Genomic DNA, 12,122 nt, shown 5'->3' on the forward strand with positions numbered 1-12,122 from the left:
CCAGCTAATCAGCAGTTCCTAACAAGTCTGTCTCAAAAGAAAGGCAGATTCAGCACCCAGACTGAGAGAGGGGCATGGGAGTCTCAAGAGGTAACAATTTGCCCTAACTCTCAGCATTTGCATTTGTGCATCAGCACTTTACCTTCTCTTTGGCTTAAGCCTAGCCCAGCCACCTTTCTCTGTTCAAAGTGTTGCACCTGACATAACTGTGGTTGCCCTTACACCATACACAGCCACTCTCCATTCCCCATCTCTTTATCCCTCTCCTTAGCTGTGTGTAATCTGGTGTGTTATTAGGGTAGGTGCAATGATTGGCTTACTCATCTGTAGTGTGGCCAACACAAAGGAGCCTCAATCCTAAACAAATAGGTTCTGCTGCAATACAAGTAGTAATAACCAGCAGTAGTCTCATCAGGGACGGATTTACTGAGTGGGAGGGGTGTATGTGTAAGAGGAAGGTCATGAGGAAGAGAAGACTGTTTGGGTGAGATGATACCACCTAGGAGATGATACTGTGGAGACTGGTGCTTCAGCATAGCTGATTAAAATAGTTGGCATAGAGATTCTGTTAGGTACCATGTCATTTTTCTTTCTGTAAATCACACATTGTGTCTGACGGAGTAATCATGAGAAGTACAGCAAACAACATGCTTTCTAGTGATAAGCTGTTTTTTTGTGCCCACTTAGTGCACATCTGTGTGTTTGCTGGATACTGCAGAAAATGTAGTACATTTGATATTTGTGCTTTCCTTCTGGTTATTTTTACCAGCATGTCCCTCTCTCTTTTCTTTCCTCTACAGATGTTCGTATTCACCCCATGGAGCCTATGCCCAAAGCAAACTTGCCCTTGTGTTATTTACCTATCGACTACAGCATCTTCTGACTGCAAATGGAAGCCATGTGACTGCTAATGTAGTAGACCCTGGAGTAGTGAATACCGAGCTCTACAAGCATGTCTTTTGGGTTATAAAATTAGTCAAATGGATGACAGCCTGGCTATTTTTCAAGGTAGGCAGCTTTTTAAACTATTTTGTTACCATGTTAGTATGTTGTGAGAGTTGTTATCACCACAAAGCTGAAGGTGTGTCAGAGCTTATCTCAATTAGTTGTGTTTTATTTATTTATTTTTTCTTGGGTTGATGGAACACACACAAAAATGATAAAGAACATTTATTCTCAATGGATCCTCCATTAGAGGAGGGAATTCCTATCACTTTATGTACATCTGAAAAAATAGATGCGTGTGCATTAGTTAATTACCTCATCTATTTACACCTGTTTTTGTGCACATGCTGGTAGAACTGCATTCTAGCGAGGAGCCAGGATATGCAAAGTGTTCCTAGGAAATGCCATCTCTTTCCTGCTAATGAGAAGTAGACATGACCTGGCATTGTCTACATGTATGCAATACGTTGAAGAGAAGAGAGCAAAGGGAAGAAAGAAGCTGTACAAATAAAAAACTGTTGACAGGACATAGCCCAAACTCCAGGCTGTGCAGATTCAAATACACATACTCTGGAATGTGGGCCAATGTTCATCTTTCATCTGAATACACACTCGTGATGATACATTATCTTTTATTATCCATACCTAGTCTACATTAGAAAAATTAAGCTATGTAATAAAACCGATCTAAAACTGGGGCAAACTCAGTTAAAGTTAACTTTAATAACATTTTGCAAGGGTATAAGTAGATCACTCTGAAATCAGTTTAGCAGCACAGGTGCAATGTTTTAAGGTGAACAAGCCTTAGATGGATTTCTTCTGAGAATATGCACTGCTTACAGCTCTTTCAGAAAACAGTTTTGGATTAAGTGAATAGAATATATTTCCATTAGAGAAAATTAAATGCCCTAATTAAAATGGAATATTTTAGATCAAGGGGCATGTCCTACAAAGCAAATTAATTTTAAACTTTGATATGGAAATATCACTAGCTTTAATTTTAGAAATGAATCTGGAGGCTGGAAGAGTGCCTGTAAAATAAGATGCAAGCAAATAAACAGTATTTAAAAAATAATACTATCTTCTAAGTACTCCTTGAATATTGCAATAAAATTGTAATAAGAATGCTCATAATGTGAAATGCATCCTTATAGAGGGTGCATACAGCTTTCCTGGAATGTATATATGAAGCTTGTTTTGCTCTTGTGATTGCCATTTTAAATGCCAGTCTGTGATGGTGGCTTTTCTTAATTGGTCTCACTTTGCTAACATAACAGTTTCTTATAGATATTTAGGTAGTAATAAGTATTTCCACCACAACTGAAAAATTCTGACACAAATTTTGTGTCTGAGGGTGCAAATAGATTCTCTTATTGTTTATAGCACTCAACCCCATTCAGTTTTATTAGTGCACCAAGGGAAATATTTCCACATTATACTGACCATGCTTAGAAAGTAAATGGAATGTCATCGAACTCACATAAAACAAGTATGGATTTATCACAAGAGGGAGTCAAGTACTGCCTATAAGCCCTGMTAATTTGCTAGTCTTTCTATAAGACACCATTCTAAAGGAGTTGTCGCATTGCACTGGCTGAGGGATGCGGACTTTCATGGAAATGCTGTGTATATATTGCCTTCAAAGCAGAAGCATCAGCTGGGTGTTTGCCTTTTGAGTCTGAATACTTCAGTTATTGAGGATGAGATTTTTCCTGTTTTTATGTAACACYTGATGTGTTTCTCCTGCAAGTCAAAAAAGAGGGAGAGAGAAAGCTTTTACCAATCTTCTCACCCTCTTTGAGACTTTTGAGTTAAACACAGAATTCTTTTTTTTATGGTTTAATGCACATGATATCTTTATATGCTTGTGGCTTGATTTTTGCCTTCCATTCTCACATTTTGGAGCTCTTTATCACATTCATTTTTCTTCTTCAGCTTCAATAGAACTGTGTCACAAAGTGCTGTTTAGTTTCGTTCCATGACAAGATCATGTTAAAAGTCTACCTGCCTCGTAAATCAGATATATCTATATATCTGAATATATATATCTGATACTATAGCTGTATCTAATGCTACAATATCTAGCATTCTAGCCTTTGCAAAAAAAGTTCTTGTGTTGATCTCATGCACTAAGATAGGTTTCCCCTGAGACAGGTAAAAAAGTAAGGATAGAAAAATTGGATTCTCTGATAACATTGGCTGATAGCTGGTATTATGGATTTCTTCACCCTTGGAATTTCATTCCTGTGTAGACATACATGAATCTTCCTTCTAGAATTATAGCAATAACACAGTAAAAATGAGGCCATTGCACTCTAATCATATTTACTCAACTAACTTTTATCATCCTGAAGTATTCCAAAGGGTTTTGTAAATGCGTACAGGAAATTGCTTCACCCACTGCAGCCTGGCACTCATGACAGTAAACATAGCCCAGATAGCACCAGTGAGGAAACATATCATGGATTTCTCATATCACATTCTCTCAACAGGGAGTCAACATTTTGTTTAATTCCATATTATAGTGGCAGTACCTCCTCTACCTTTAAATCYGTTTCTGTCATCACCTCGGTGCTTACCATATTCAAGCCTAGAATCTGTGTCCCCMAGATTCACTTCTAGGGGACACAGTGTGGCCCCAGCTCTTACTGAGTTATTCATATTTGAGGTTGCTCAGTGTGGAAGACAAGACTGTTGCCTCAACAGCGTCTGCCTCGGAGCCGCTGCAAGGCATTGAGAGACTTACGACTTAAGCAAACAAACAAACCCACAGTTTTGCAAATAGCAAATATACACGTATAATTTCCTCAAAGTATTAACAGCTTGAGGACCGTGAAGCATTGTCTTCTCCTTTTCATAAACATGTGAGAAAAATCTCTGCACATTCAGTTATTTTTTTTCCCAGCAAACTGCAGTGAGAGGTGCCACTGCAGCAATATGACAGGCCATACCAAATGATCTGGTGTCAGCCATAAAAACTGCTAAGCTAATATCCTCCTATAGAAACCCTGTTCTATTCTTTCTCAGCTCCTTTCRTTCTCAGGTAAGTTTGCTGCCAAATTTGTTCTTTAAATTTGAATTTTGCAAACATTTTCTCTAGATTTTTAACAAACGGGGATAGCACCTCACACATCCAAGAGAGAAAATATGTTTATTCTTCAAAAAATAAATTGATATCTATCCCTGTGACTTCTCAGTAAATAAAAGCTGATGAGCTGTCATCATTCACTGTAGGGTGCAGTGAGATTAGTTTTCCCCTAGGATTTTTTTAACATGAAGTGATCTTTTTTTTTTTTTGAAGTAATACACTCCAAACCAATAAACAGTAACTGATTAATAAGACAGTAGTAGCCTAAAAAGACATTCACCAAGCAACAAATTGAAATTAAGCCAACTGTGCAGCCCACCAATTTTAGTGATGGATATTGTCCAAATGAAGTCTGGGAAGGTACTCTCTCCCTCTCTAGTATTTCTGCCTCTGCCAAGAATATTTGATATTCATTCTTAAGCCACAGAACCTACACTTGTCATACAATTAAAATGCTCTAGAGCAAAAAAAAGTTGATTCCACTATAATGTCCAATAGCAGGAACAGATCTGCTACTTATGGCTTCAAGATTATGTGATTATGATGCCATGCAGGGAGAAACACTTTCCTTTCTTCCCATAGAACAATGTTTTAAATTTCCAGGAAAATTTCATTACGACACTCTTGGTGAATTAATCCTTATAAAGTATAGTTTTCAGTCCTTTCATGAACGTCAGATCAACTGTGGGAGACTGCATTGTAGAGGGAGGCTGAGGAAGACGGCACCAGATCTTGTCTCAGCTGTCATTTACAAAGGAATGATGCCATATAAGTGATTATTGAGTGACAAGCTGAAAGTGAGCAGAAAGATTAATGATCCCATCAGCTTGTAAAAGTAAAGGGAAAGGCAGAACCAGGAACACTGCCTAGAAATCAGCCAGTATGAACTAACTCATTTCTTTCATCTGTCAAAATAAACCTAACTTTAGTATAATTTTCCCAAAACATTTTTAAAGAAATACTTCCGATCTGTAAGTCCTTTTAGAAAACAGTATCTAAAAGAGCTGGATTCATCATTCATGCCAGAAGACATAGTCACACAAATTTTATTGCAAGATTTCTTATTCAAACTGTCCCTTTGGCATGGTGAACGTAGAAAATATATTTTGCCCTCCTCCCTGAGATGTCAGAAGACAAACATATCACCACATAATAACACCAGCTGTACAGAACTAGAATAATTAAATTCTACAGCTGAAAGTAACAATTCAGCAGCATCAACATCTAAAGTCCATATGAGTGTGTGATCTTCACATAAAGCTAATCTGGAATTCTCTAACTGAGTAGGAACTTTCTGCAGAAACCTGTTATTTGTGCTTAATTTTTGTGAGATGCTTTTCAGATCAAAAATAGGATTCTGGTCAAAGTTAGGGAGACATAAGCAGTCCCAGTATCTCTCTTCTTTAAACTAGTCCCTTTTTTGTACATGTTAATACAGGGATATAAGCTTCAGACCTTTACATTCTAGATTATAATCAGAGCCATACAGCTCATTCTTTCTTTCTTTCTTTTTTTTTTTTTTTTTCATCTAATGTTAGATCATTTCTACAACCATGGAACAATCTAATGGGAAGGATGGAGGGAGGGACCCACCTGAAAAAGATAATGAACAGTTTATCTTTGAATTGTCAAACACTATCAATATGGACACTTTGCTTGGATGTGGATCCCTACACTTGGCTAGACACTCAGTTACTGTTGTTATGGGGTATGCAGCTACAGCTTGACTGTTTAATCTATTCTGACTGCTAAGTGAGAGTGTTTGGGAGTATGGAATGGTTTGTGTCTGCCCTTGTCAGGATTAAACCTTTCTAAAGAAGACTGACTCCAAGTGCTCACTCCAAGTGCAGTTAGCCCTGATCTCCACCATCACTGTGGGTTCATGGTAGTCCCAAGACATTGCTGTTCTAGTGTGTGTATGTTTGTTCAGGTCAAAGTAACTAATATATTTATATAAAAAGGGCCATGTTGTAGACTGCTGAAGGTTGTTTTGATGGTAGAAAAAAGAAGGACTTGTGTTTCATGCCCAAATGGATGGGAGGGGACATTGTATGAAGGTGTACAGAGCTGGTGGGATTGCGTTGGAGAGCTTGGGAGGGAGTCAAGGATGTTGCAGTGTTTTTGCAACACTGATTTGGAGCAGCTGCTGGACCGATCTGTCCCAAAACCACACTCTGGTTTCCTGTCCTAGGAATCTAGTTGGAACAGGCTGAGGACAGAGCCATGGAGCCAGCTAAAAATCAAGCAGTGTGAAGAATCAGAAATTGATCTCACACCCTGCCCCACACTTCTAAGGGTCAGTTAGAAAATGAAGGAGGTTTGTTTTTCCCTTAACAGTGGGGAAATGGAAAGACTATTGCATCTTTAGAAATTGTTCACAGGACAGGACATTTYCATATCTTACTCTTCCTTACGGGAAACTCTTATTCTTCTTGTTCGTCTTTACTCTTCCTTAAACTTTCTTATTCTTCTTAACCTAGGAAGTGGACTAATGAAACACAAGATAAACCTATGTAAACTTTGTGCAGTTTATAGCAAAGCACTATGTAAAACCTTTTTGGAAGTGATAATTTTGGAATAGTGTATGATTGAAATTTTGTGACAGGATTTTGCTAGCAGGTTAGAAGCATACTGAAGAAAGGTATTTGTGTTATGTACGTAGGTGTTTATTCCTATTCCTCTGCATGATGAGATTGGATTTTACTTCATAATTTAGGCAGATTCTTTCATCATATCTGGAAAGAATCCTTTTCAATCTAAGGGAGTGAAAAAAGTGTTCTCTCTATTGCTGTAATGAGAGATAGTAAATGAACAGTCAATAAACTGTGAAAACATGAACCTAGCCAGTGTTAGCACATCAGCAAATGTCATCTGGCAATCTGTAACTATTTTCATATTTAAAAGTTACTGACTTAGTTAAGAAAGACATAGTCCATCAACCAACTTATTGCTTGCTAATTCTTTTTGGTTGTTTTCCTATGTACTTAGTTAATATGCTTGTATGTTAATCTATTTTTCAGTCATACTTTTAGCTGAAGATGGAATATGCATAAGAAACGAAAATAATTTGTTATGTTCCAAACATATGTGAAGGACTTTTTATTGATTCCTATCAATTAAAAAGATGTAACCCACAATGCCTGTAATGTAGAGATCTGAAAAAAAGAGGCTAAAAGTTTGGAAAATTAGAGATAATATTGGAATTTCAGCTAGACCAGGTTAGCTTTTCACTTCTCAATCTATAATCTTTAATGTATATCTTTAATCTTAATCTTTAATCTATAATCTATAGTTAGAGGCTGTTCACCCTATAAATCTCATTGTACCAACCCTTATCACTAAGAAGTTTTACCTTAATCACAATGTAATTAAAATTCCACTTTTTTTTCTATCATGCAATGTAATGATATTTGAAACTTGAGTCCGCTGGCAGAATACAAGGTAGCTACTAGTCTTTCTCATCAGAGTATCTCTTAAATATCATTTTAAAAGAGAGAGAGGGAGAGAGCAAGAAAGAGAGGACCACTGCACATGAAATGAAACATTCAGCAGGGGTAGGCACAGGAATAGGTAGTTATAGGCWGTTTCTCTAAGATGGAAGATCTGTAACACTGAGTTAAGTAGAAAGCCCGTTGATTTTTCATGGAAAATCCTGATATTGAGGGTGGGGAACACTTCAGAATTAGATTACTGAAGTATAATGATGCAGAGGAGGAGGCTGTGGGGGTGCATATTCATACACACTTGGAGAGTTTGCCACCAGGTGTGGTATGCATTATAAAAGAATTAATGTTTGACTGGGGTTGACCTCCCTAAATTCCTACTGTTTTGCTGATTATGAGTAATGTATCCATAACAAAACAATGATGATAAAATTTATATTGTAGAGCCCTATCAGATTAAATTATTACTTAATATAGACAAATTATTTTTCAGGGTGCTTTGAAGGTTTAGAGGGACACATCAGAGCTGTTCACTCAGTGATCTCCATATAGTCAATAAAGACTTACTCCTAGTACGGAACTTATCTCATCCTAAACTAGATATCTACAATTGTGCACATGAATCAAGTCCTTCAAGTGTCTACTTATCCCCATCAACTGCTAAAGGGTCCTCTGATGACTAGCTCAGCTGTAGAGATCTGTGCTCTGGAGATAATTAGTTAGGGTGAATCCTATCCCAAGATACTGGATATTAAAGCTGTCTTATTTAAAAAAAAACAGAGATACTAGTACTGAACTGAAGATAGTTTGTTTTGACCTCTTGACAGAAGAGACCAGGGACTGAAGAGGTGTGTTCACTTAGCTGGAGAAGAGACAAGCTGATGTAAGGTTGATTTTTTTTTTTTTTTTTTTTTAAATCACTTTTAGATGTTCAGAATACCAAGTATTTTCTGATATCAGCAGGAAATGTATTCACGGGCAGATTCAGGTGAGGTAATCCAAACTGCTCATCAAATGTATTTCCCAGGTGTTTAAAATCCATTGTGTGTTTTCATTATTTATCACATAGATACTGTCATGCATTTAAATTGGTATTTATGTGTACTGCCTATATGTATTTACAATAGTGCAATATATGTGACAAGAAAGACATAAGAGAGTGGAAAAAAATGCCATAAACTATTTGAGGGAAAAAAAAAAGGAAATAGCAAATACATTTATAAAAAAAAAAAAAAAAAGAAAAAAAACAGGGTCATTCAACAACAATCTGCAAATTTGAAAGTTTTAATCCAGAAGAAGTCTTTTGAATAGTTTCACATTACATCAAATACAGAGGATTTGTTGCCTACCCCAAGTATTCATATTTGCTTTTCAGCAGGGGAACTAAGATACTATAAGATATAGTTCACCTGATTGGTTTTATTAGAAATACTGTGAGAAAAACATGTTGTCATTTCATTTTCTGTTTAACACATAGGATTGTGTGTATTTTAGTGGGTATGACTGAGAAGAGAATTTGGAGCACTGCTTTAGCCCTCTTAAAAAGGCTTGATCCTAGCTGGGGYACACTTAGAAGTCATTATTATAAGACTGTCCAGACTTAAGAGTTGATGTACATTGTAGCGTATTTAAAAGTTCTCCTTAAAATGCTGTCACATCTGTGAGTCTCTTCAGGCTAAACAATTCCATGTGGCTGTCCCAGTCTCAGTGGGGGAAAGTGTAAGTAAACACATGAGTTACATGCTCGTGTACCCGGCGTTCTGCAGGGAATAGGGAACACGTGCAGGAAAAGATTGGATGAAAATGAGCAATGTGCAATAAAACATGAATGAACTTGGACAGCTTATCAGTGATGGAACTTGTACTGATAGCTCTTTGGCCCTGTCACGCTGACCTAGTTTTCAATCATCAAAAGAAAAAAAAGGTGTTGCTACAGGTCCTAACTTCAGAAAAAAATGATCTTGATAATATAAGAATTCCTACCACTAACTTGCAGGCTTCTCTTCATGTTACCAGTGGTTTATTCAAATTATACTTTATGTTGCTTTTTGAATGAATTGCCAAATCTGGTGACTGGGGCAGTACTGGCCAACCTTGTGTCTGGCAAGCCCACATTCCCACGACTTTGTTTTGACTTGCATCGTGCAGTGACTCTACAGGCCTTGCAGCACACAATAGTGTTCTGAATCTGAAAGTGTCAGAAAGAAAGAACATTTTTGTTTGATTTATTCAATCCTTTTGCTTGCCAAGCTTTTGAGATGCAAAATACAGTCTTCCAATATGTCTGTGATACCACTTTGGCACGGTATCCTAAGATGATTAAAAATGGAGAGTGAGAAAAGCTGTCCTGTTGTTTTTGGAGCTCAAAGTGTTGAAAATAAAATTACACACTATGAGTATGTTTTGACAAGGAGCTCTGTTCTAAAAATGAACATGAAAATGGCACCATGGGGTACCATGTTTATTTTCACTGTCAGACTTGTTCATTATCCATGTGCAAAAGTTACTTTCTTGACTGCCTAACCTATGAACTCAGCTTAGCCGTTCCTCAGAGGGGAGTTCAGTTATCACCATTCTTATGCTTTGTGGACAGTAATAGTACCTTAGATTCCTATTTTCAACTCCTTTGCCTCTAAATGATGATTTCCATGATAGTTATACTACTTCATTGGTGACTTTACACAAATCTAGCTGACCAGAACCTGATAGACAACAAAACAATGTCCAAAACTAAAAGAACCCAGGTCTTATCGCATATCCTGGTAGTGAGGATTATCTGATCCTTCTTTGTATATGCTACATGGAGTGATGTCCTTACATAAAGCATTTTTCCATATCTGATGGAAGTTTCCATGTCTGATGGATCAAGTTTCTCGTTGATCTTGACGTGGCCCTTTATATTCCTTGGCTAGGATAGTTTTGTGGCATGTGTCCTATTTTAAGTGCCTTTTACCTGAAGAGTTGCTGGCACAGATACACCAAACTCTAACCTCTTTAAAGGTCCTGAAGGTCTCAAGAGTTCTAAGTAAGTACTTCAATTGTTTATACTGTTCGAGTCATCTGATTTTGTTTTAAATCCATTCAAGAAATAGAGCCACAAAAATGATAAAATATGTGTTTGTGGGTTCGTGCTCAAGGTACCTGGATTTGTCATCTGCAGGTTCATAAAATAGTTCACTCAGAGGGGTCAAGAGGTTTGTAAAGTACCCCCAGTGCTAAACAGGAGCATGAGGACAGGTGATGAACAACCTGCTCCTTGCTCTTGCCATTAAGAAGAAARCATTTCAGGGATTGGAGTCATCAGGCTGTACAGATGGAGTAGCATGGTACCAGTGCTGTCATTGCTGCCCTAGAGTGAAAGGAGCTTTTTGTATGTTGCTTTCAATTCCACTCTGTTGTAGAAGCTGTAGGAGACTTTGTTTACCAGGTTATATCATGCTATCTAGCCACAGCCTCAAAATAAACATTAACAAGAGTGAGGATTCTTTTAAGGAGACAATTTTGACAAAAGAATGAATCAAAATAAACTTATCAGAAATATATTTTTTTTTATAAGCATTTTTCTAGTCACTGGAAGTGAGAAAGAAGTAAGAAAAAAAGGTATAAGAAATTTTTCTAATTCTGGAAAAAAGCTTCTACAGAGTAGTGATGGTAAGAATTGTTGCTTTTAAGATGCAGCTTGTACAGTTTTATGGAAAAGATCACCTGCAGGATGAGGAGATCCACAAAGTCCCAAGAGGTCCCTGCAGCCCTCCATTCCTCGTGTTTTCGTTTTGTAATTGGAATCCATTTTTTTCTCCAATTTATCTTTTTYACTTCCATGATGAGAGGCTAGTGCTCCAAAGATCTCTCAAAAATACTCATCATGACTTCAAATCTACTGAGTTCCACCAGATCCTTCTTTAGAAAAATGCTGCTTCTTGGATTCCCTTCCAACTGCTGTACTGTTTTGGGTGTCTTCTGCTGGAAGACAGTCACCTTTCCAGTTGATGGGCTCTGTAGCTTCCAGTGGTCCTGGCTCATGATTACAGAAGAAAAGTGAATACAAGCCTAGGGCTAGACTATAGACCCTTCAACAAAATAAAGATCTTTCATTGTGTGAATCAAGACAGCTGTGTAGGCTATTAAAAGTAAACTAGCCAAGCTAAATAGAAAATGAGCTGTAGAGGTAGTTGATACAGTTAGTTGTAATCTCCAGCCTGGGTTATRTACAATGTTCTTATAGAAACTGGTCAGTGTCCAAGAGATCCCCTGCAATCCTTAGGTGATAAAGGCCAAGCAGCAGGTGAGCAGTAGCAGGTAGAAGACGTGACCTTCCTCACTGTTTGGAGAGCAGTTTAAGGTGATCATTTTGTGCCTTCATGAGTGTCTGGTGAGCATCTAAAGACTTTTGAGATGAGTAACCTCTATCCCCGCTGGGAGTCATCAAAGGACCTCCAGTTAACAGTCACTCTAGAGTAGCTGGAGTTTGCCCACAGACAGGTTTGCAATTCTAGATMCAGCTTCTCTCGGGGGTTTGAACAAGACTTTGTTCCTAAAGCATCCAAACCGGAGAGCTTGGTTCAGGAATTTGACAGGTGTTCTTATGTACCCAGTTTATGATTGCAAATCAACTCTAATTTGAATTGATGTTTGCACTTTTGGCT

General features: G+C 37.6%; 1 protein-coding gene across 1 annotated transcript in view; it reads left to right on the top strand.

The window, feature by feature from the left end:
* The window catches only part of DHRSX (dehydrogenase/reductase X-linked), a 135,450-nt gene that overhangs the window by 105,791 nt on the left and 17,537 nt on the right, over nt 1-12,122 (top strand). The window contains exon 6 of the mRNA XM_026035363.1: nt 801-1,008. Coding sequence (XP_025891148.1) covers nt 801-1,008 — 208 coding nt within the window. The remainder of the gene's footprint in view (nt 1-800; nt 1,009-12,122) is intronic.

Source organism: Nothoprocta perdicaria, unplaced genomic scaffold (genome assembly GCF_003342845.1).
Source record: "Nothoprocta perdicaria isolate Ctin4 unplaced genomic scaffold, notPer1 scaffold_159, whole genome shotgun sequence".
NCBI lineage: Eukaryota > Metazoa > Chordata > Aves > Tinamiformes > Tinamidae > Nothoprocta > Nothoprocta perdicaria.